The 23902-nt window shown below is 63.0% G+C and overlaps 2 protein-coding genes across 2 annotated transcripts in view; both read left to right on the forward strand.

The window, feature by feature from the left end:
• The window catches only part of QSOX2 (quiescin sulfhydryl oxidase 2), a 35689-nt gene extending 21902 nt beyond the window's left edge, over window positions 1-13787 (forward strand). The window contains exons 10-16 of the mRNA XM_037850860.1: window positions 649-794; window positions 1564-1698; window positions 1887-2016; window positions 4053-4175; window positions 5167-5317; window positions 8730-8918; window positions 11105-13787. Coding sequence (XP_037706788.1) covers window positions 649-794; window positions 1564-1698; window positions 1887-2016; window positions 4053-4175; window positions 5167-5317; window positions 8730-8918; window positions 11105-11553 — 1323 coding nt within the window. The 3' untranslated portion in view covers window positions 11554-13787. The remainder of the gene's footprint in view (window positions 1-648; window positions 795-1563; window positions 1699-1886; window positions 2017-4052; window positions 4176-5166; window positions 5318-8729; window positions 8919-11104) is intronic.
• A 1064-nt stretch (window positions 13788-14851) lies between these two features.
• Window positions 14852-22665, forward strand: LHX3 (LIM homeobox 3). The gene is made up of 6 exons (XM_037797698.1): window positions 14852-15048; window positions 18952-19123; window positions 19739-19941; window positions 20515-20666; window positions 20809-20980; window positions 21837-22665. The coding sequence occupies exons 1-6, from the start codon at window positions 14961-14963 to the stop codon at window positions 22253-22255; spliced, it is 1206 nt and encodes a 401-aa protein (XP_037653626.1). The 5' UTR covers window positions 14852-14960; the 3' UTR covers window positions 22256-22665.
• The last annotated feature ends 1237 nt before the right edge of the window (window positions 22666-23902 follow it).

The raw sequence follows: 23902 nt of genomic DNA on the forward strand, positions 1-23902 counted from the left end.
CGGGCTGGCCTTTTGTCCTGCTCTTGCTCCCTTGGTCCCGAGGCCCCTCACCGGGCCTCAGTCTGAGCAGCACCAGGCAGGGCTGGGCAGGGCAGGCGCTTGGGTAGGGACACAGGGCACCACCTGGCAGCATTTAGCTGGGCTGACCCTGCTGGCTGCGTGGTTTCAGGGCAAACGTGAGACTGCAGGTTAAGAACGGGAAGTGAAAATCATCCACACGTGTTTTCTTTGGTCTGTAAAACTGCTAAATGAGGTGGTCCTTTCTGCCCACAGACACGGGTCCACTCAGCTGCCTTAAAATCCAGTAAAAACCACAGTGTGGATGGTGGTCTAGCTGGTAGGGGGTAACTACAGGTTTCTTCCAGAGGATATTGTCTCCAGACAGAATACATTTATCCTTTCTCGGCATTCATGGGGAGCGTATCTCCTCCTAACACGGCTTGCCTGAGAGTAGAGCACATTGGCGTGCCGCGTGGCGTCAGGCCGACCGTGCGCTGCCCCTGCCCCCGTGGGGCCCCTGGGGCTCTGGGGCTCTGATTTCCCGTGTGAGGGTTGCATGCAGGGGAGCAGGTCTACTCCCTGTCACTGTGTCTGAGAAAACCTTTGCCAGCTGCAGTGACGGTGACACGCTGTCCCCTCGGCACCCAGGTGATCCTAGACTTGATCCCGTACGAAAACATCGTGGTGAACAGAGCGCTGAATTTGGACAAAGCACTTCTCGAGAAACTTGGTGTTTCTTCGGTTCCCTCGTGCTACCTGATCTGTCCAAATGGGACCCATGGAGTGATTAATGTGTAAGTGGTGGTTTGGCTTGGGGGCTGTGCACCCCTGGGTGGGATCCGGGACACTCAGGCAAGTGTGGAGAGCCAGCTGGCAGAGGCTTGGAGCAGCTGAGGGAAGCTGTGCAAGTGGAGACAGAAACCTCAGGGCCCCACTCCTGCCTCCTCCTCCCCGGGCTCCCGCGATGGTCCCGCTCCCTCACCACGGCTCGTGGCCTCAGCCCTTAGCTGCTGGTGCCGTGTTCCTCGGGGTCTCTCTGCAAGCACCTCACCCAGCAGGTACCTACCTCAAAGTTTGGGGAGTGCCCGAGGCCCACACGGGGGGCCGGCACCCCCTCCCTGCCTTGTCCTCCCAGATGCCCCGCTCCAAGGCGGCAGGTGTGGCTGTCGGCAGAGACTCTTGGGCAGTTGGAATAAAGCTGACCTTGGCAAGTGGTCATACCAGCTTTGCAGGACATCCTGAGGTCCCCACTAAATACAAGCCAGTCGTAGTTGTATGAGACTGTAAGCCCGTGACCGTCCGTGGGTTCCTTTTATCACGCCCTCTGGGTGGAAGGTGTGCTCCCCGAGGCCAGGCCGCGTGCACCGGGCTCCCCGGCCCCAGCCCCCAGAACCCGCAGAAAATGCTTGAAGAATGAATCAGGGACGGCGTCTGGGACTGCGGGGGGGATTCTCTCGGCTCTGGACACCAGCTGACGGGGCAGCTGAGCGGCCTCTCGAGGCTGCAGGTGCCTCCGTCCTGGAAGCCGCCGCTGCAGCCCACACCCTCGCTCTCCCTGCCCAGGGCCAAGCCGCTCCGCTCGTTTTTCTCCTCCTTCCTGAGGTCCTTGCCGGGTGTAAGGAAAAGGGCCCCTTCCCTGCCTGAGCAGCCACGCAGGGAGGAGGATTCTGACCCCGTGGCCTGGAGAGAATTTGACAGGCAAGTATTCCTTTGGGAACAAGCCCTGGGCGGTGACTGCGGTGAGGGCGGCATGGCCAGGACGGCTGCTCCAGGTGGCCCTGACCCCCTGCCAGGCAAGAGCCACTGGCTTGCTGCCCCTGGGAGCTGGGGTCCGCGTGGGGCTGAGGGGCGGGAAAGGAGGCTGTGGCGAGGCGAGGCTCTCTCAGGTCCCGGCTGTACATGGCGGACCTGGAGTCGGGGCTGCACCACCTGCTGCGCGTGGAGCTGGCTGCACACAGGTCCTTGGTGGGTGCCGAGCTGAAGACCCTCAAGGACTTCCTCACCATCCTGGCCAAGGTGCGTGGGGGGCCGGGGGCTGAGCACAGAACAGGGCTGGTGGGGCCAAGGGGTGCTGAACACAGAGCATGGCTGGGGGTTCTGTGGGGGCTGAGCACAGAGCAGGGCTGGGGGTTCTGGGGGGGCTGAGCACAGAGCAGGGCTGGGGGTTCTGGGGGGCCAAGCACAGAGCAGCACTTAGAGATGTCAGCCAATGTACATTAGACAATACACTTTTTCTCCAGCCATACATGCCTCCACTTAGATCAGCCAAGTTAAAAGAACTTGTGAGACAGGCAGGGTGTGGGGTTTGGGGAGCTGCAGCCGGAGGAGCTTTTGGAAACTGTGGGGGTGGGGCAGAGTGGGGTGAGGCTTGGAGCCCCAGGGACCCCACGAGGAGCAGGCCCGTGGGGCAAGGAGCCCACCAGGCAAGGCAGGGGGAGGACTGGAAGGTGCGTGGCAGCTGTGCTGAGGGGGTGGTGGCCTTTAATCACAGGTGACCCCTGAGCGAGGGGTGAAGGGAGAAGGGTGGGGAGTGGGTGGAAGGGGCCCGGCAGGCTGCCGCAGGGTAGGACCCCCACTGCCCGAGTTGCCTCTGGAGCCACGGGGCTGATGAGGGCACTGATGGGGGGAGGGGGAGAGACGGGGATGGAGCCCTGGGGCCCTGCAGTGTCAGAAGTCAGGGGAGTGGTCAGTGTTGGGGGGAAGGGCAGTGGCTCGCAAGTCCCTCAGGGTCCAGGGAGCCCAACCCAGGGGCTCTGGAGCGGTCTGTCAGGGGGGGAGCACCAGCCGCCCTGTAGAAGCTCCAGAGAGGAGGAGGGGCCGGGGCCCAGCTGGGGGGTGTGGGGTGCTGGTGTGTCCGGCAGCGGGAGGCCACTCACCCGAGGGCTGGACGGTCGGTCCCCTGCAGCCGTGGGCGGATCAGGAGGGAAGGCTGGCGCGGCAGTCAGGTTTTCCACGTTGTCTGTCCCTCCAGCCAACAAGGGCTCTTAGCTCCAGGCTGAACCCCAGCGGCCGGTGATCGTCTTGGTCGGGAGCTGTCACGTCCAGCAGGGCGGGGGCCGGCCGGGGCTCCTCCACTTGCCTTTGGCAGGCCTGGGCCCGCAGCTCCGCCTGGGCCTGTGCCCAGGCATCCTGGTCTCCCCTCGCAACCTCACCTCCGGCCACCCTGGCCAGCTCCAGGCGTCACCTGCACAGTGCTGGCAAACCGGAAAAGCCCCTGCCCCTTGGACGTGCTTTTTCTCTCGTTTCTGTGTGTCTCTCGCTCTTGTTCCTTGTCTTGGTTAAAAAGCATTTGAGGTTTTCTGCATGTGGCATAGTCATCGTGGAAGTAAATCATTCTTACCATGCTTTTTCTAAAATTAACGGTCCTTTGTAGCCTAGGTAGGATTAAGATCCTAAAGCTCCAGCTGTTTGTTTTAGAATCGCCATTAGTAAGATCTTAGTTCAGATTTTTAAGAGTTCTTTGGGAAGCCTCTGTCTTGCCCATTTAACAGGGTGGCCTGTAATCGAAGTTGCTTTTAAAGGAGGCAGCGCCGCTGGGGTGCTGTCGGCTAGACTCCTCCAGGCGGCCACACCGCCCGTCACCCTGCTGCTAACAAGCAAGTCGCTAACTTGGCAGAAACCCTCGCAGTGCGCGCTCGCCTCTTAGAAATGGTTGGGAAGTCGGCGCCGGCAAGGGAGGGCGAGAGGAGGGCGTTTGTGTGAATGGCTGTGAGGACCGTGGGAGAGTGAGCAGGCCACCCAGCGCCTGCAGCCTGTCGCCGTGAAGGGGCCGCCCGGCCTCCGACAAGGCGCCGGGGGAGGGCTGGGCAGTGGGCGGGCTCTGGAGAAGGAAGGCTGGACGCCGGCACGGGTTTCCTGGGGAAGGTGTGGCCCCGAAGCCTGCCCTGCAGCCCCCCAGTCTCCCCATCTGGAGAAGGCCTAGTGCCTGCAGCACCCCCACCCCACTTCTAAGAACAGCTGTACATTGACAGAAGGTGTTTCCCTGCAACCCTGGGGTGTCAGGGCTGGGGGGACGAGGTGGGTCCTTCTAACAACGAGTCCTCCCTGCTCAGCTCTTCCCCGGCCGGCCGCCGGTCCTGAAGCTGCTGGAGATGCTGCAGGAGTGGCTGGGCAACCTTCCTCTGGACAGGATCCCCTACGACGCCGTGCTCGACCTGGTCAACAACAAGATGCAGGTGAGCCCTGTGGGATCCTGGGGCCCCCTTGCCCTCCGGCCTGCGCCTCGTCCTCCCCAGGCCTTCTCTCTGCAGGACACCCTTGCAAGAAAAGCCAGGCAGCACTGGGCTTTATTGTTCTGTTTTTTTTAGTAGTCTCATCTGAATGTGCTCCCTCACAACTAATAAAATGTTTGCATTTAATGAACAACGGTGGCAGCCTATGGGAGCTGCCACACGGGGTGTGTCGCTGACCTCAGTCCCTCCCTCCCTCGGCCCCTGCCTGGCTGTGCGCCCATTTCCCACTGGACAAAGCCGGTCACCATGTTGGTCACGCGGCCCATTGTGCCCCTTGGCGGCACGCATCCTCTGGGTGCCTATGGGGCTCGCCTCCAACCACAGTCCCATCTGCTTCGCCATTCACTGTTCGCAGCTTAGAAAGAAGCAGCCAGCTCTCCTGCCTGGGCCTCCACCCACCTTCACCCCGGGCTGGGGTCACAGCTGCATCCCCACGTCCCCTGGGCCACCCTCCGCGGGTGCGTTGAGGCCTCGCTACCCAGCCGGGCTGTTTCTCCCGGGCTCTTATGCCCTGCCCGGCCATCAGCCTGCACCTCACGGCACGAATGCTCCTCGTCCTCACCTGTTGGTTGCACGGCTGCACATTCTCATTTGCAAGCAGAGGTGCAGGCCTCCTGTATGCTTCGCATTGCTTACATCGAGATACAGATGAACGCCTTCCTTCTCCCCAAAGACGGGTACAGAACGGGTTGTCTTTCCATCTTTTGAGAGCTCCTTCCATAAAGTAGAGTTTTTCTCAACTTTTTTTCCTCTAAAATTTGTTTCTTTTGACGTCTGCACCTGGCAGAATGCACGGCTCGTGTGCACCCTTGGCTGAGCCCGGTAAACACGCCGTCGTGGAGCCACCACCTCAGCCAAAATGGGGGACATTTGCCAACTATTTTTAATTTTTGAAATTACCTTTTTTTCTTCCTTCCTTTTCTTTTTTTCCCAGATTTCTGGAATATTCCTTAGCAATCACACAAGATGGGTTGGCTGCCAGGGAAGCAGACCAGAGCTGCGGGGTTACCCGTGTTCTCTCTGGAAACTGTTCCACACTTTGACGGTCCGAGCTGGGACGCACCCGAAGGCGCTGGCTGGCACAGGTACCGTCCCGGCCACAGTGGCAAGTGCTCACCCAAACACGTTTTCCACGCGTGTGCCGCCTGCACAGAGGCTTGCTTTGCTGTCACCTGAGGCAGCGGGTCTCGGGGTTAGGATGAGGCAGGGAAGTGCTTTTCAGAAGCTCCGACTCGTCCACACGGGTTCCAGGAGGCAGGGGCATGAATTCTTGCTGCCTCAAACCTTCTGATGTGTGGGGAGAGACTCAGAGACGAGCTTTGAAAAGATGTAAGAATGCGTGAAACATGTTTGGAGTAGTTATCTATTGTTGCATTTTAAAATGTCCCCAATGTGTAGCCACTTCTAGTGGCACACTCACCCCCTCGTCCTCCCTGCGGGTTGGCGACCCAGGTCCGGCTGCCTGGGGCCTTCTCAGGGTCCGCCAGGCGGGTCTCATCTGAGGCACCACGGGGGCTGCTCCTCGTGGCCTCGATCCTCGCCGGCTGCTGGCCAGGGGTCACCATCCGGGCCCTTGTTTTCAGTGCCCAGGGGGTCTCTCCCCAGGGCAGCCCACTGCATGGTGGCCAGTTCCTCCGAGTGAGTGGGGGCCCATCCCAAGGTGGCGGCCTTTGCACGCTGTGTCATCTGGGGGAGGAGGGAGGCCTAAGATCGCCCACACTCGAGGGGCCACCAGAAGGCTGCTTGCCCTAAAGTTTATTGTCAGGCAGCACCGCGACGCTAAAACACGCACCTGCCTCCTCAGTCACCCCTGCGGGCTGTGTGGTGTGAGTGCCACCCAGGGGAAGCCGGGCCCTGGCAGCCGAGGGAGGGGGCCTTTACCTTTTAGTTTGTTTTTCTGTGTTTACATTACGTTAAATCTTGTGGAATCTTTTGAATCACACAGGCCAGCACTGTTTCCGTAGGTGAGAGTTATCTTTTACTACATAACAAACTAGTCCCAAAGGCCACAGCCATTCTGATTGCTCATTCCCCTGTGGTCGGCAGCTTGGGCTGGGCTGTTTGGGGGTGCTTCTGTTGGTCCCCCCGAGCTCGCTCAGGTGGCTGCAGAGAGCTGACAGGAGCTGATACCATGTTCTGGGGTTCAGGGGTCTCAGCCTCACACACCCTGGCCCCAGCCCGGGTTGCTGGCAGGCAGCAGGATCCACCTGCAGATGGAGGGGCAGCAGGGCCCCGATGCAGGGGGCCGTGCGCAGGTGGGGGGCTGCATGGCCAGCTTGAAAGCCTTCTCAACTTATGCCTTTCCTTGGGGGTCTCACAGGGCAGGGGTAGGCTTTAAACTTCAGGTTCTTTTGAGAATGACACAGAATGAAAGGGTAGCGTGTTTCTCAGGAGAAATCTCAGGAGCTCCCGAAACAGAAATTGAAATGGAAGTGCTGACGCCGGATTTAACGCGGGCCGGACTGTTCAGCCCCTCCTGAAACCTGAGCCTCGGTCAGGAAGCCTCGAGGCTCCCAGGGACGGGGAGGCCTTTAAGCCCTTCCCAAGGAGCCGCACTTTGGGGGGCAGGGCCGTGCATCCCGGGAAAGGCAGCTCAGCCCCCGGAGAGTTGCCCCAAAACCACGATGGCACGTATCTGTGGGGTGGGACCCTGATGGCGGCAGAAGGGCGGCCCCGGGCGGAAAGCCCTCGGGTTCCTGCCTGTTGTCGGACAAACGGCAGCAGCACCCAAGGGGTGCGTCTCACGCAGGAGAATTAGGTCAGGCCGAGTGTGCAGATTATGTCTTGGGAGGTTTTTCCTCTCCTTATTGCTTGTCTAAACCCCATCTAGTAAAAACCCGCGGCGCCTGCAGCCCCCCTGGCCGAGCTTTGCCGTTCTTGTGCACTTTAAAGATTAGGCGGCCCGAGCAGCACTCTGCTGGGAAGAGGAGAGGAGGATTAGCCGGTGCGCGGCAGATGTTGCTGGACGCCTGCTCGGCTGGGATGAGAACGGCAGAGGGGGCTGTGGTGGGACAGAACCCCCAGGGTGGCTTGTCCCCTGGCCGAGCACACAGGCGTCCACCCCAGGCCCCCCGCCTGCCCTTGGCTTGGCACAGACCTGAGGAGGAGGGCACGGCCACCCCAGTGTCGGCCGGCAGGGCCTGTGGGTGCCGGCTGCCGGGGAAGGCGGGCTCCTTCCCTCGCAAGTGTGTCGGGTTGCTTTCAAATTTTCTTGTTGCATTTCTTGCTTTCTTTTAAAATTCAGTTTTATTGAGATGTACTCACATATCATACCATCAACGTGGTGTACAGTCAGCTCTTCAGAGTACCATCATAAAGTTATGCTTTCATCACTCCAATCTGTTTTTTAACATTTTCCTTACACCAGAAAGAACCAGAATAAGAAATAAAAGTAAAAAAGAACACCAAAATCATCCCCCCCATCCCACCCTATTTTTCATTTAGTTTTTGTCCCCATTTTTCTACTCACCCGTCCATACACTGGGTAGAGGGAATGTGATCCACAGGGTTTTCACCATCATACTGTTCACCCCTTGTAATCTACATTGTTATACAGTCATCTTCAAGAGTCAAGGATACTGGGTTGGCATTTGATAGTTTCAGGTATTTATCTCTAGCTATTCCAATACATTAAAACCTAAAAAGCATTATCTATATAATGCATAAGAATGTTCACCAGAGTGATCTCTCGACTCCATTTGAAATCTCTCAGCCACTGAAGCTTTGTTTCGTTTCATTTTGCATCCCTCTTTTGGTCAAGAAGATGTTCTCCATCCCATGATGCCGGGTCCATATTCATCCCCGGGAGTCATATCCTGCTTTGCCAGGGAGATTTACACCCCTGGGAGTCAGGCCTCACTTAGAGGGGAGGGCAACACGTTCACCTGCTGAGGTTGCCGCATTTCTTTTAATACTGTTGTAGTCTGTTTTAACCTCCTGGGTCTCTTCTTTGCATGTTCAGTTCCCACTCTAGACATCTGGATGGGACTGCTGCTTCCTGCTGACTTTTCCTTGGCGTGTGCTTTCCACATCCCCAGTGTTTTGACCCGGGCACACCGCGCCCGTTAGCCGTGCCCACACACTCAGTCTGTGATGCGGCCTGTAGGCTCTGGCGTGCTCTGTCACGGAGTGGCGGAGCCTTTTTAAAGAAAGCATGTGGCCCCTGCCAGCCACCACCTGTGTGGGCCTCGGACGAGGGCTGGCCCCCGAGCAGGCTGTGACCCTCTGCCCTGGCATCAGCGGCACGAGCTGGTGGCTATATTCACACTGGGACTTGTGTTTTGCAAGAATTTCAAAGCAAAAAGCCCACAATTTCCGAATGAGTAGCCACCACTGTCCTGGAACCAGCCTCCTTGTTTGCAGACGTGTGCGTCTGTCCTGCCAGCTGTGTGTCGAGCAAAACCCGCTCCCAGCTCTCAGACGTGCTGAGGCCCCTACGTTCTGGGTTCTGTGCAGTGAGCCGGGTGCCCGGCACCAGCTGTATTTATTCCCTGGCAGGTTTTGAAGACGACCCCCAGGCAGTGCTGCAGGTCGTGAGAAGGTACGTTCGCACCTTCTTTGGGTGTAAAGAATGTGGCGAGCACTTTGAGGAGATGGCCAAAGAGTCCATGGATCTGGTGAAGACTCCAGACCAGGCAATTCTCTGGCTTTGGAAGAAGCACAACGTGGTGAACAGCCGCCTGGCAGGTGAGAGGGTCCAGCCCCGCGCTGCCTGCCCTCCGGGCAGCTCGACCGTGGCCCTGCCTCCAGGTGTCCAGGAGGCCGCCCCGGGACGGTGGCTCTCATGGGCTGCTGCGCGTCACAGGGGCACCTTGTGCCACTAGGCTGTGGGCATAGCCGGGGGGCAGAGGCCACGGCTCCTGGGTTGGCCTAGACCAGGCTTTGGTTCTGAGAAACAGCTGCCCGGGCTGGGGCCCCGGCTCTCCTGGCCTCTCACCCAGCAGCCCCGGGCCCTGGTCGGAGGCAGCTCCTGGGTCCCCCCCCCCCCGACCTCCGGCCACTCCCAGGGCCTCTGGGTGGATTTCACCTGGGAAAACTTGGAGGAGAACCACCCGTTGGTGAGGAAATTCAGTGTCGTTGGTCTGCTCTCAGGCCACAAACCAAGTCCATCCAAGCAGTTTTGTTTAAAAAAAAACTAAATAGGGCACATGTTTTTTCTTAGAGTTAAGTAATTTAAGCCCTTCCTAAATCAATGGCAGATTAAAATTAGGCTTAAAAATAATCCCACTGGGAATAAATCTTAATAGAGATGAATAAAAAATGCTGCTAAACTATTGGCTTTTAGTTAATCCTCTATTATAAAAACATATTATAAGTAAAACACTAAAGAAAATTGGTGTTGTTTTTTTTTTTTTGCACTTAAGGCCATGATTCGTGTCCCTCACCGCCAGCTGCTGCTTTAGGGTGCTCCCAGTGCGGCCCTGAGCTGTGGTTTCTCGGCGCCCGAGCGCCCCCTCCCTCCTTCCCTCCTGCCACCCTCGCTGCCCACAGAGGCCGAGGGGCCCCCAGGAGCGTGCAGCCCCACAGCCACCAGTAGGCCCCGGGCAGGCCTGTCCTGTTCTGGAAGCCTCCACCCTCAGCCTGTGCCCCCATGGCCTGTGTGCACCCCGTGTCATGGCGCCGGGCAGAAAAGGGCCCCCACTGCCAGGCCAGGCGTGCCCCTCATGTCCGACTCCTGAGTGTGGCCTCCCTGTCTGGCCCCCTCTGCAGCACCTCTGCACCCACCCTGTGACGCTGCATTCCCGTCACCTGCTGGGTGGCAGAGCCCTGGGAACAAAGGCTGCGCGGGTGGCAGCCCCCATGTCCCCCTTTCCTGGCTGTGGTGAGCTTGGAGCATGGGTGGTGGGAGAAGCCGGCCAGGGTTACTCTTGTAGTGCATGGAGAGGTGCCGGGGGCCTGCTGGTCGGGCACGGGGAGGGTGGTCCCGAGAGCTGAGGAGCCCCGTCCCTGTGGCCCGAGCCAGACGAGAGAAACAGCCACCCCAGCACGGCCGGCCAGGTGTCCCAGAGCCCCAGGGACAGCGAGGAGTGAGGGCAGGGCAGGCACACACGGTGGCCTCCGGTGCAGGGCTGGGGGGTCCCCGCAGTCCCCAGAGGGGCTCAGCCACCGGCATTGGAGCCCTTCTGTGTGGCTGCCCTTTGAATAGAAAATTGCACTCCTGGGACTTCCACCTGCGCAAGCCGTCGCAGAGGTGTGCGAGCAAGTGTGACAGGCTGTGTGTGCGGAATTGTTTCTGATGGCCTCCCGCGGCGGTGACCAGAAAAATGGTGACACGGGTCGTCACCAGAAACATCGTGGTCAGTAACAAGCAGACATCTCTCGCACAGTGTTTCAGAACCCTTGGAGCTTTTACAGTTGTGGGGGTTTGGGGTGCAGTTGCAGCCCCGTGGCCTGAAGTGCCGTGGAATGGCCAGTCAGCAGGTGCTCAGGAGGAGGGCAGGGGCTCTGGGGGGGCTTCTTTCAGAAATGGGGGGCAGCAGAGGCTGGGGCGGTGGGCTCACAGGGCATCCATGCGGTCCAGGACCTGGCAAGACCTTTGCATGGCCTGTCCGAGGTGACCTCCTGGTGGGTGGGGAAATGGGGGTGCCCTTAGGTGAGTGGGGGGCAGGCTGGCGAGGACAGTGTTCCCTTGGCTTGGAGGCCCAGACCGGAACCCCCCAGAGGGGTTAGGGAGGAAATGGCCCAGCTCTGGGGCACTTTTAAAAGATGGGGGCCAGAGAGGGGGCAGGAGGAGACTTGGCAGACCCCGGGGAGGGAGCCCCCAGCCCACAGGGTGTGCTGGGGAATGGGGGTGCCGGGCACTGCCCCTTCTGAAAACATGCCAGCCAGGCTGACCACAAGACCTCCTTGTGCCCCCCCTCTTCTTCCCCCAGGCCACCTGAGTGAGGACCCCAGGTTCCCGAAGGTCCCGTGGCCCACCCCAGACCTCTGCCCAGCCTGCCACGAGGAAGTCAGGGGCCTGGACAGCTGGGACGAGGACCAGGTGCTCGCGTTCCTCAAGCGGCACTACGGCAGGGACAGCCTCGGGGACCCCGACCCTGTGGGCCCAGGGGAGCCTGGGGAAGGACGTGCAGCCCCCAGGAGGCCAAGTGGAAGCCGGGGCAGCGAGGGCTCCAGCCCCCGTCCTGCAGGGCAGTGGCACCATGGCCCTGCGGCCAGGCAGGAGGTTGCCCCGTGGCTGGGGGCCAGCTTCTCCAGCCTGGACATGAGCCTCTGCGTGGCGCTCTACGTGGCCTCCTCCCTGTTCCTCATGGTGGTCTTCTTCTTCTTCCGCGTGCGGTCCAGGAGAGGGCGGGCGAAGCACTTCCCCCCGGCCGTGTAGCTTCTCGGCCACAGTTTACGCACGGCCTCCTGGTGAGGGACGAGGGGCGGGTTTTCTGTGGAAGCGTTTGTGCTCCCGGCACACTCTGTGCCTTTTACAGACCTGGTCGCAAAAGGAACATCCATGTTTTCACTCTTCTGGAGCTAAGAAAGGGCCGAGGGATCCACGGCCCACAAACAGACTGTCCCCCCACTCAGCTCGGTGGCTTGCCCTCACATCGGCCTCACGAGGTCTCGCTCTTGCTTCTGGAGACCAGAGCCCCTCCCCACGGGAGCTGGTGTGCGCCGGGCCCGCTTGTGCCCAGAGGGGGCTGGCAGCCGGCACCTTTGCAGGGCCCTCACGGAGCAGCTCTGCCCGGTGGTCCATGCCTCCAGCCGCCTGGCATGTCAGCTTAGCAAGGGCTGTTCCGCACAGTCTCAGGCTGCTCAAAACCAGAGAAGGAAACAGCCCTGGAGACCCAGGCAACCGCGGCTCCGACCCGGCCCGGCCTTGGGAACCAGGGGAGGGAGGCTGCCGCCGCTTCGCAGAGATCTTGGCCGGGGCTGGCTGAGGCTTCAGGGCGGGCCTGTCTGTCTGTCTGAATCCAGTGACCAAAGACAAAATGATGTGGGCCTGGGGCCTGCCTGTCCGGTGGGGAGATTGGCACCCCGGCGGGGTCCGCGGTCAGGTTGCGGGGGCATTTCCCGGAGGGGAAGTGGCCGGTGGGAGAGGCAGGCCTGTCTGCCCTGGGGGGCAGGGGCAGACCTCGCAGAACAAGCAGCCCGTCCTCACCTATCCCGTTGTCTTCGGGACACCTGGTGAGGCACCAGCAGTTCCCCATTTTTGAGCAGGATGGGGGCTAAAGCCCGCCAGGTGCAGGTGAAAGGCCCAGGCCAGGATGGCCGCGCGGGGGCTCTCCCGGCAGCCTCGCGTTTACCGGAAGCCACCTTTTTGGAAGGGCCCGGCATCTGGCCCTCCCCTCCCGGGTTTTGGTCAACACTTTTTCACCATTTAATATTTTAAACATCTCATTTATAAAACCCAAAAAGCATTTGGGGGAAATTTGCCTCTGAAGACTTAAATAAAATCAAACAACGCCCTGGGATGCATATATTCAGGTTCTCTGTGGCTACTGGTTTGTCACAAGCTCAGTTTTATTTGGATAAAATGTAGGGTTTGTTGGTATCACACCTGGGTGCCAAGATTTGCGTACCCATGTGCGTGTTTGCCTCTGATAGTTGTATTTTTTTCCATTTCGCTTCATCTGTTTACTAATTAAAGTTGGTCACGTGGGTGTATTCTGCAGACCACTGTATCTTCGATGCTGCTGGTAACGCTTGAGGGAAAGCCGAGAGCTTGCTTTCCCCGCCGATGCCACAGCTCCTGCTCTGCCTGCAGGGGGGACGGGCCGAGGGAGAGCGGCGCCCTGCGCTCTGGGGCCCGGGCAGCAGCTCCAAGCCAGGCGGCTGCGTTTCCCTCCACAGCACGTGCTGCGTCCTGGGTTGACACTTGCCTTTTAACCCCTGGGTGCCTCAGCCTTGTAAAAAACACAAGCTTGTCTTTCTGGTTGGTTGTGTGTCTGGGTTACTGGGAACACTGTCTTGTTCCTCTTTTCAACTTGAAAACCAGGTGATTTACACACGGGTCCAAAGGACAATATGCAGAGCCATTAAGCTGCCTTTCGGTTCCTGCCAAACGTCTTTCTCCCCTTTCCCCTCTCACCACCGTTAGCCAGTGTGTGGGGGGTGCTGCCGCCTGCCCTACCCCTTCCACCCTTTCCTAGAAACCCGCTTGAAAGGCAGGGTTGCCTTCCAAGTTCCATCGTAACGTTGCAGTTTGAGGCGGCCACGATTTGGGAGAAGAGCAGGTGACTTCCTGGGGCGGGTTTTCGGTGGGTTGTCAGTGGCCTGTGTGTCACGGGGCAGGTGAGACAGCAGGCAGGCGGCCGGGGGACCCCGCCTCGGGCAGGTGAGCAGGGTGCAGCCATGCACGCCTGCCAGAACCGATGCTACCTGCTGCAAAGGTGGAAGGTATATTTTCTAAATTTTTAATGTTCTAAGAGGTATTGAAACTAATGAATATACTGGTTCAGTTATTTAAATGTTTATTTATTTTTATTGGAAGGATTTTGATTAAAAAGAAGCTAGCTGGCATGGAAATGTCAACGAAATTTCTTACCTGCAAAGAAAGTGAATGTTTTGTATTTAAAAAAAACAATAATGTGCACATTTTAAAAATAAATCTATTTGAAAAAAAATAATTCTTTTGAAACGTGAATCAGCCCTACAGTGAGTCTGGGGGAGGGGTGCAGACTGGAACCCTTGCCTTTTGGAGTTTATGGAGTTTTAGAATCCGAATGTTTTTACTGAACTGGAGGCTTTTTGGAAGACAACCCAGGGGTCAGGTGGAAAGTGAGAGATGGGAGGACGGGTGGAGTGGTCTCCTGGGGGCTGATCTGGACTGAGAGTTGGCTGCAGGGAGGTAGGCGGCCCCCGATTGAGGGCACCTCTGAGAACCCTCAGGGAAGCAGCTGCCAGCCTGCCCTGGCTGGTCTTTGCTGGATCCGAGGGGCTCCCTGGGGGACCAGGCTGCCCTCCCGCCTACCGGCCTGGCCAGCCCCCCACTGTCCCTCCGCACCTGTAGATTCGCCTTCCCAGGCTTCCGCACCAAGACTCGGGGGGGAGCAGCCCCTCTGTTTTGCCCAGAGGTGCAGGGGGCAGCGTGGGGGCACAGGTGTCCTGTAGGTGCCTAGTGACTCCCTGTCAGGGCTCAGGATCCTGAGCCCTGCTCTGTCTGGGACCGCAGTTGGAGGTGGGGGGCTGGGGTCTCCCACAGGTGCCCTCACCCCGGCTGAGCCTTCAGCCCGAGAAGACGCAGCCATGAGTTGAGCACATGGGGTGGGGGCTGTGACCAGGGAGCCCCGAGCCCAACTGGAGGCCACCTCTGGACAGGCCACCAAGGCCCACTCAACCGCCTGCTTCTTCCAGAAAGAAGGCCGTGAGGCGTAAGGGAGGCAAACTCCGCAACCCGCTTGCTGCGAAGACGCGGCTTCTTCAGCAGGGCCGGGGCTCTCGGCGGAGTCATCCGGGCGCGGCTGCCGGTGGCTGCGGGCAGCGAGTGGCCCCGAGTCCGGCTGAGCGAGCGCGGGCGGGAGGTGCGTCTGCCACTGCCAGCGGGGTGAGGGCGCGGGGGCGGGCTGGAGGGGGGCGCGGGGAGGGGGGCGGGGCGGGGGGGGCGGGCGCCTCCTTCAGCACCGCGGACAGCGCCCGGGCCGGTGCCTCGGCGGTGTCTGTCCCGCGCCACGCAGCGGGTCGGGGAGGCGGCGGCGCCCACGCGCCCGGGCGTCTGCGAGCTCGGAGCCCCCTTGGGTGCTGCAAGTAGGAGAGCGGCGTGCGCGGCGCGCCCCCCGGCCCGGCCCCTCTGCCGCGATGCTGCTGGAAGCCGAGCTCGAGTGCGACCGGGAGAGGCCCGGGGTCCCGGCGGCCACCGCCGTTTGCACCCTCAGCGGGACTCGGGGTAAGACCTCCGCCGCCCCTGCCCGGGCAGGAGGACACTGGGCAGGGGTGTGCCGGCGGGACGGCAGAGGGGGAAAGTGGCCTCAGGTTGGCGGAGGGCCTGGTGCTTTCCCTCGAGGGTGTTGGGGGGCTGTGGTTTGAGGGGCTCTGTAGCCACGGAGGCCCAGTGTGAAGAAAGGGAGCAGGGTCTCGGGAGCACTGCTGGGGAGAGGGGAGGCCAAGAGAAGGGCGCCCACTTCCCCCAGGGGCCTTCCGCCCCTGGGCTTCCCCCCTGCCGTGGAGCTGGAGGGTCTCCTGGGTGGGCTCCGCACAGCCCGGGGACGCCTGGCCCGCCGCCTCCCCGGGGGCCGCCCACTGCCGCGGACGTTGGGACATAATGGAGGCTTTGTTGGCATGGCGGCCAGATGCCCAGCGGGTGGGGTGGCCTCCCCTCCTCCCGCCGGCTGCCCGCCGCCCTTTCCCCGGCCAGGGACGGGCCACACATGGTCCTCGGGCACCTCCATGGCAGCGTGGCTGGGACCCACTCGGCATCGCGGGCTGTGCACCTCGCCCTGTCCCTTCTGGGGTCGCAGGTGCAGTGCAAAGTGCGTCTGCGGGAAGGGGTTCAGGCAGCTGCCAGCGGCCTTTGCTCAAAACTGAGCGACTGCGGGTCCGGGGGGGCCTCGGCTGTTAATTCTCAGACCAGGAGAGGCCAAACGGAGAAGCAGGAGGCAGGGTCGGGTCAGGTAGAGGACACAGGATGGTGGCCCGACTGCTAGCCCCCAGCCCTTCCGCGGGGCCTCCCTGTCCTGGCTGTGCCCCATGCAGCCAGGGGCCCACACACCGCCGTGTCCTGATCATGGGCACCTGTTGGGAGGCTGGCACTGGCAGTGGCCGGGCACCTGTGTGGGCAGCGGCAGCCTCTGGGGTAGGTGCATCTCTCCACATGCAAGGACGGGTGGGTCCCAGCGGGCCTACCTGTTTGGAGTGGGGGCGGGATGTTGGAAAATCAGGCACTGGAGCAAGGACTGGGTGCCGCTTTCTGCAGAGCCGCGGTGCTGGGGAGGGAGTGGAGAGAGGAGGGCACCGCGAGTGGGAGCGACCCAGGGTTTCCAGGCTCGGCCCCTCCTGGCCCAGGGGCCCCGCTGTAAGGCCATGCCAAGGATGCGGGGCCTGACTCCCGCTGGAGAACTGCCCTCCTTCCCTGCGCCCACTCCCAGCCCTCAGTTCAGGGCCGGCCCTGGAGACTGTCAGAGCCAGGAGTCGGGGGCGGCTCCTCCCGGCTTGGCCACGAGGCCCTGGACTCCGCACTCACCCTCTTGGGGTCTCAGATCGCACTTGATGCCGACCAGGCGTGGCCAGGAAGCCTCCCACCGCTGGCCCCCGGGGCCCGAGCCTCAGCGGGGAAGGCCCCAGCTCCCGCCCTGACCCTCCTCCAGGACCCCCAGCCCTCCCGGCTACACACCTCAGCCCAAGCCTTCACCGGTGCTGGGCAGGAAGCTGCGGGGCCCAGGAGAACACCTGGGCAGCCCTCTGCACCGGGATCCCGGGGAGCAGAGAAGCTCGAAGCCCACGGGTGCCCCACGGCACATCCAAGCGACCCCCGGGCCCAGCCCCGCCCCTCGGCCACCCCGCCCTCCGCGGCTTGGGGCCCAGGGGCTGCCCGCAGGCGAAGCGCCCAGGCAGCGCCAGGAGCAGCTCGGTCGCAGACCAGGGCCGCTGCAGCTGTGGCCTCGCTGGTCCCCGGAAAAGTTCAGGACCATGGAGGCGCGCGGGGAGCTGGGCCCAGCCCGGGAGCCGGCGGGTGGCGACCTGCTGCTGGCACTGCTGGCCCGGAGGGAGGACCTGCGCCGAGGTGGGTGCCGGGCCGGGAGCTGCACCCGAGGAGAGAGGGTCCCCGAGACCCACCACAGGGACGGGAGCCCAGGTTCCCCGGCGGGAGTGAGGAGAAGGCCCCTGCCGGCCCCCAGCCCAGGCAGCCCCAGGCCGAGTTTCTGCCGGACCCGAGGTCATGTGTGCACCGTCCTGGTGCTGCAGGTGCCGGGGGTGGGGCGTGGGCTGCTGGGGCCCGGGCCCTCTTGGGGTACAGGACTGGCCCAGGAGACCCCCTGCTGCCCTAGGCCCAACTCCCTAAGCAGGAGGGGTTCAGGGGCAACTACCCGACCCAGTGCTGGAGGTGCAGGAGGGTCCCCAAGAGGCTGTCGCCACCCAGAACCTCCCCACTTTCGGGGAGCAGGAGTCCAACACAGGGACCAGTGTGACACCGGCCTTCGGGAGATTGCTCCCAGTTCAGGCCTCGGGCTCAGCGCCTGCAGCACCCACTCGCACCTGCTGACTGCACCCCGCTTCTCCTGGGCCCCCGACTTCCCGGTGCCACCAACCTCATTTCCCGCGCTTCCGCTCTGTGGAACTGGGAACCTGGCCGCACCGAGACAGGCCGCCGGGCGGGTGGGAGGGACCAAGTGGGCGGGAAAGGGGGTTACATCCAGGTTGCGGGGTCTCTTCCGTCCCCTACTTATTTATTTTCCGAGGGCTCCTGGGAGGAGGGGAGGGTGGGAGGCCGCGGAGGGAGGGCGGGGAGGAGGCTGGGGGCGGCGGCTCCCGGGAGCCGCGGGGAGCCGGCGGGTGCGGAGGTGTCGCGGGACGCTCCGCCCGCCAGCCCCGGGGTCGGGGTCTCCGCCGGGCGGGAGGCGCCATGCAGCGTAAGGCGGGGGGCGCGGGGCGAAGAGGGACGGGGCGCGCAGAGGGCGGGCGGCGGCGCGGCGCGAACAGCTTTTGCCCGATGCGGGCTCCCGCGGCCGCACGGCAGAGGCGCTGTCCGGGCCCCGGTGCTGAAATCCCGCCGCGCGGGGCCCTGTCCGACCGCCCAGGGCTGTGCGCGCGCCCTCGCTGCCCCGCGGCCGCCGGCCGGGGACGGGGACCCCAGGCACGCGCGCGGGGCCCGTCTCTCCGCACCGGGGCCGCGGTTTTGCCCGACGCGGGACGTCGGCCTCTGCGGTTTTCCCGCCGCCTCAGGGGCGCGGCTGAGCCGGGTTCTGTCTGTTCCACGGAGAGGAAACCTCTTCTCACGCGCGTCCTCCTGCTCCCGAGGGAGGGACGCCCGGGAGGCGAGCATGGGTGTGAGTGTGTGTGTGTAAGATTTGTGTAGACTTCAAATCCATCCAGCTCCAGTTTTCCATCCTCCTGGAGGCCATTTTAAAATTAACTGGGCGTCGCACCCCTCCAGCACCCGGGAAAGCCCCTTCTAGATGCTGCGGCTCCCACGGGCACCCACGAACACTCCCCCAGCCTGAACCGCCCCAGGGGTCTGCAGTCGGGGAGCAGACCCAACGAGAACCTGGGTTCGAGAGACGGGCACTGGGGAGCTAACCAGCTACCATGTGCTCGGGGTGCAAGCTTGAGGGCGAGGGTGGTGAATTCTCAAGTCCAGCCCGCTCACAGATGCCCCCGCTGCTGCCCAATGTCGGGAAGACCTGAGTGCAGGCAGGACCCCCTCTCTGGCCGCCATGATGCTAAATTGTGCAAAGTAGTCAGGGCATCGGGCGGTGGGTGCCCACATGTGCCCGGCCTCCGGGCGTTGGGAACGACCCGTTTTCATGTTGGGAACGACTGGTTTTCTGTCTTGGCGCCGGGAGCAGAGCCCCTGCGCCAGGTTTTCATTTGCGCTTAATGTAGGCTTTGCGGGTGGCTGCCGTGTGCTCCCAGGCACATGTCCGAGCGCACTTCAGTGTTTCTTCCCTTTGGTGCGGGCCGGGCGTAGGAAGCGGGGCTGTGGCACTCCCCACCCTCGGGGAGCCAGGAAGCCCCTCGAGCAGGCTGGGCGGGGGCTGCCAGGAGGGGAGGCAGCCAGGCCGGGCTAGGGGGTGAGTGCAGCCGCATCCCGCCCCGCCGTGCCTGTGACCCTGGCGGCTCCTCGCGCCCGCAGAGCTCCCGCTGTGCGCCGGCTGTGACCAGCACATCCTGGACCGCTTCATCCTCAAGGCCCTGGACCGCCACTGGCACAGCAAGTGCCTCAAGTGCAGCGACTGCCACACGCCGCTGGCCGAGCGCTGCTTCAGCCGCGGGGAGAGCGTCTATTGCAAGGACGACTTCTTCAAGTGAGCTGGGGGCACCGTGGGGGTGGGTGCAGGCGGGACTGGGCTCCACTGGAGGAAAGGAGGCCTGGGGGTGCGGCCACACCAAGGGAACCCCCTCCCCAACAACCAAGTCCAGAGGCCCCTGGAAACCTCCATCTCAGGCCAATTCCGGACCTCTGCCACCCAGGCCGGCACACCTGGAGGTCTCTGCAGGTGGCTGGGCCCAGGCTGGGACATCGGCAAATATTATTTGAAAATAAAATAATTTAATATATTTTGTAAGTCATGGAAGAAATCGTTAAAAAAAAAAAAAGAAAGAAATAAACCCTGAAATTTATTGGACAGATATCCTGATAACCCACCTCTGTTTGTATGGCTCAGCCGGGAGCGCCCAGGCCTCTGGGGTCTCCCGCGGGCCCTGCCGTCCCGGGTTCACCTTCCCCCAGGCCAGAGCGGAGGGGCGGCTGTGCTCCGCGGGCCTCGGGCCGGGAGCTGAAGTCCCTTCTCGGGGCGCTCCGTGTGCGCCGAGCCGGCCCTGGAGCGGGAAGGGGCGCGCCGGGACTGCGGGGCGCGCGCCGCTCGGAACCCGCTCGGCGCGAAGGAGCCGCCGCGCTGAGCCGCCGCCGTGTCCCGCAGGCGCTTCGGGACCAAGTGCGCCGCGTGCCAGCTGGGCATCCCGCCCACGCAGGTGGTGCGCCGCGCCCAGGACTTCGTGTACCACCTGCACTGCTTCGCCTGCGTCGTGTGCAAGCGGCAGCTGGCCACGGGCGACGAGTTCTACCTCATGGAGGACAGCCGGCTCGTGTGCAAGGCGGACTACGAGACGGCCAAGCAGCGAGGTCAGTGGCACAGGGCGACGGTCGCCGCGGCGGCCACCCCCACCCCACCTCGCTTCCGCCCCTCCACAATGCGGCCGAGGCCAGTCCCGGCCCGGGCGCAGGCCGCTCCTTGCTCAGCGCCCCGGGAAGCCTCGGAGGGGCCCCGGTGGCGCGGACGTCGGCGCCTTCCCTTCGGGCTGCGGCGGGGGCGTCCCCGGGAAGCGGGGACCTCGGTGCGAGCGCAGGGGGCGGGTCTGCAGGATCCGGAAGCAACCCCGAATGCTGCCCGCGAAACCTCTAAACAAAGGGGAACCCGGGGAGGCCGCAGGGGCGCTCGCCAGTTGCGGGCCGAGGCCGGAGGAGGCGGGATCCGCTTAAACCCGCAGCGAGGACCCGCGTGCTCGCCCTGCGCGCCGCTGCCCCGACGCCCCCGCCCTCCGCGAAGCCGATCGGGCCCCCACGGGCGCGGCGGCGGGTCGGCCCCGGCTCCCGGGGGAGGAGAGGGCGCTGGGGCCCCGCCGTGGCCGCTCCCGGGGGCAGGAACCTGAGGGGCGCAGGGGCCGCCCGGCCTCACCCGCTCGCCCCGCGGCGCAGAGGCCGAGGCCACCGCCAAGCGGCCGCGCACGACCATCACGGCCAAGCAGCTAGAGACGCTGAAGAGCGCCTACAACACCTCGCCCAAGCCCGCGCGCCATGTGCGGGAGCAGCTCTCCTCCGAGACGGGCCTGGACATGCGCGTCGTGCAGGTCAGCGGCCCCGCCCGGGCCCTGGGGCGCCCCGCGGGCGGAAGGGGGTCCCTGCTCCCTGCCAGTCGCCAGCGGAGAGAGGCAGCCCCGGGTGGCCCAGCCCCGGCCCGTGGCGGCCGCTCAGCCCGCGCGCCTCCCCCAGGTGTGGTTCCAGAACCGTCGGGCCAAGGAAAAGAGACTGAAGAAGGACGCGGGCCGCCAGCGCTGGGGGCAGTATTTCCGCAACATGAAGCGCTCCCGCGGCAGCTCCAAGTCCGACAAGGACAGCGTGCAGGAGGAGGCCCAGGACAGCGACGCCGAGGTCTCCTTCACCGGTAGGGCAGCCCCAAGCCCTCCTTGCAGGTGCTACCCGCCCGCTGGCCCGCAGCCCCCATCTGCTCCTGCGCTGACCACGGACAAAGAACTGAGGCCTGGGTAGTTGCGGGGGCCTGGAAATCTGAACCCTGGAAGTCTCCCTGACAGAGAAATTGCATTTCTCGGCCCTGGTGCCTGCCCCAAGCTGAGTCTTGGGAACATGGCTAGGGCTTGACCACTCGGGGGGTGGCCGTCCCTCTGGCAAGTCCCTGTGACCCGTCCTCTCCTTAAACGGTACCTGCCAGGCTTTCTCCTGGGAGAAAGGCAGCTCTTTGACCCCAACCGTTATAATACTTTTTAGGAGAGCAGGTAGCATGTTTCGGGGGTAAGTGATATTTTAGACGCCTGGGCTGCTTGGAGTCTGGGGGAGGATTCCACCGTCCCGTGTTTATTTCCTTCTGGGAGCCCACCACCCCACCTCGCAACACCTGAACTCAGAGAGTTTGTTGCACTAGCTCTCTTTAGCTGCACCAGGGCCTCAGGCTACTCACGCAGCCTTTCTGGGCCTCGATTTACCTTTCTGCAAAGTGGAGGTGGTGGTGTCTGTGCCGTCCTCTCTCCGGGCTGCCTTAGAGGTCTCCCTGGGTCTCCAGGACTCTTCCTGACCCTGGCTGGTTCCACCATCCTTAGACACCCGCTGGGGTGCAGGGCGGTGGCGGAGGGCAGCGGGGGTTCTCAGAGCCGGAGGGGCTTGTGAGCCGCAGGGCAGGCCCCCCAGCTGGGCCACAGAGCCCCCCACCAGCAGGAGAGGGACTGAGCGGCTTGGGATGGGGCGGAGGGGGCAGCCCTGAGCCACGCACTCTGCTTCCCTTGCAGACGAGCCCACTGTGGCCGAGATGGGCGCCGCCAACGGCCTCTACGGCAGCCTGGGGGAGCCCACCCTGGCCCTGGGCCGGCCCGCGGGAGCTCCTGGCGGCTTCCCACTGGAGCACGGAGGCCTGGCCCGGCCAGAGCAGTACCACGAGCTGCGCCCCGGCAGCCCCTACGGCGTGCCCCCGTCCCCCGCCGCCCTGCAGAGCCTCCCCGGCCCCCAGCCCCTCCTGTCCAGCCTGGTGTACCCCGATGCCGGCTTGGGCCTCGTGCCCGCAGGGGCCCCGGGAGGGCCCCGGCCCATGAGGGTGCTGGCGGGGAATGGCCCCAGCTCTGACCTGTCCACGGGGAGCAGCGGGGGCTACCCCGACTTCCCAGCCAGCCCTGCCTCCTGGCTGGATGAGGTCGACCACGGCCAGTTCTGACCAAGGCTGCTGCTGGGCCGAGCATGGGACATGAGGGGACTCAGTGGTGGCGGGGCCCGGGGTGGGTGCCCAGCCTTGCCGTCTCCCGTCCCCAAGCCCTGGGGCTCCACGGAGAACAGGCGCCAGCGGCGGGTGGCCGGGCCCAGGCCGGCAGGGACTTGTGTCTGCAGAGCCGCCCGACAGCTGGGCCCCACGGCCCCTGTCTGCGTGGGCCTCACTCGCTGTCACAGGGCGGCCTGCCAATGCCACCTGCAAGCCGGCCACTCTCGAGCCTTGTTTTGTAAGCAGATCTTCCCCTTCACCAACCAGTTAACCGAGCTCTCAGGTCTGTCCGGAGACACGAAGCATCACTGCCCCCATCACTGCACTGGCCCTCGCCCCAGCCCAGGCCAGCACAGCCCTCAGCTGGAAACTGCTTTAATTTCTAAAATTAAAAATAAGAATTGTGCTTTCATTTCATGGGCTCGATATGTCTTTCTGTCGTGTAAAAGCCCCTGACCCCGCAGTTCAAGCCACAGGTCAGCCTTGTGTGTCCAGGCCGGAGGCAGCAGCTGGGGTGCAGAGGGGATCCCTTGTCCGTCCCGGTAGCTGCCAGAAACGACGGGGTCACCAAGTTCCCAGCTGAGGACCTGCTCTCTCCAGGCGTCTGGGGGCTCCTGCCACTAGCTCCCTCCTCCCCAGGGCTCTCCCCTGCCCCAACAGCCCACCACCCTGGGGAGGAGACAGAACTTCCCAGGGTCTCTCCTCCCTGATCAATACTTGGAGCCCATCCAGTGCCCCCTCTGAGAGCCCCAGCCTCCGTTTGCAGCCCCTCCCCCAAAGCCACAGCAGCCCTCAGCCGCCCAGCTCCTTCCCACTGAGGTCCCCGGTCTGCCACCAACAGCCCACCCTCCCTGTCTGGGCTGGCCCTGCCTGCCGGGAGGGTCCCCCCACTGGACGAGGCAGGGCCGGGGGGCTCATCTGAGCCTGCCCCACCTCTGCCACCAGGTGCATAGAAGTGTTTCAGGGAGATGCTGGGGACCCCTGCCCCAGACACAAAGGCCCATGTATAAGTTGAACCCACTCCCATAAACCCAAATCTCAATCTACCTGTTGGTTTTGTGAATGTCTAGTGTCTTTTATTTATTCTCTGGTGATCACCTCTTTCCAAGACTTCAATAAATTTGTCACCGCCAATGGCAGGTCAGTGTCTTCAGTGAGGCCGGCGGGGATGCAGGCCGGGGGTGCGGGGCGGCCTTTGGAGGTTGAGAGGCCCCTGGTTCCTTGCCTAGGCATGGCACCTGGTGTGGGGTCCGGCTCCCTGTGCCCCTGGGTCTTGGGCAAATTTCTGAGCGTGGGGGAAGATGTGGGAGGCCAGAGTGTCAGCCCATGATGGTGTGGGAGGGGCGCGCACGCTGGCCCTGGGAGAGGGACCGAGGAAACCCAGGGCTCGGCAGAGGCCAGGAGGGGATGGCTCGAGTCGGCTGGTCAAGAGGTTCAGGGCACTCGCCCTGGGGCCTTTTCCGCTTGGAATCCGAATCCCAGTCCCCGCTGTCTGCTAACTCGCTGTGTGGCTCTGGGCAGGCTAGATGACCCGTCCCAAGTGGAGGCAGTGGTCACGGCCACCTCGAAGGGGAGATGGATGCCGAAGCACTGAAGGTGCTGGGG

Source organism: Choloepus didactylus, chromosome 10 (assembly GCF_015220235.1).
Source record: "Choloepus didactylus isolate mChoDid1 chromosome 10, mChoDid1.pri, whole genome shotgun sequence".
Lineage (NCBI taxonomy): Eukaryota > Metazoa > Chordata > Mammalia > Pilosa > Megalonychidae > Choloepus > Choloepus didactylus.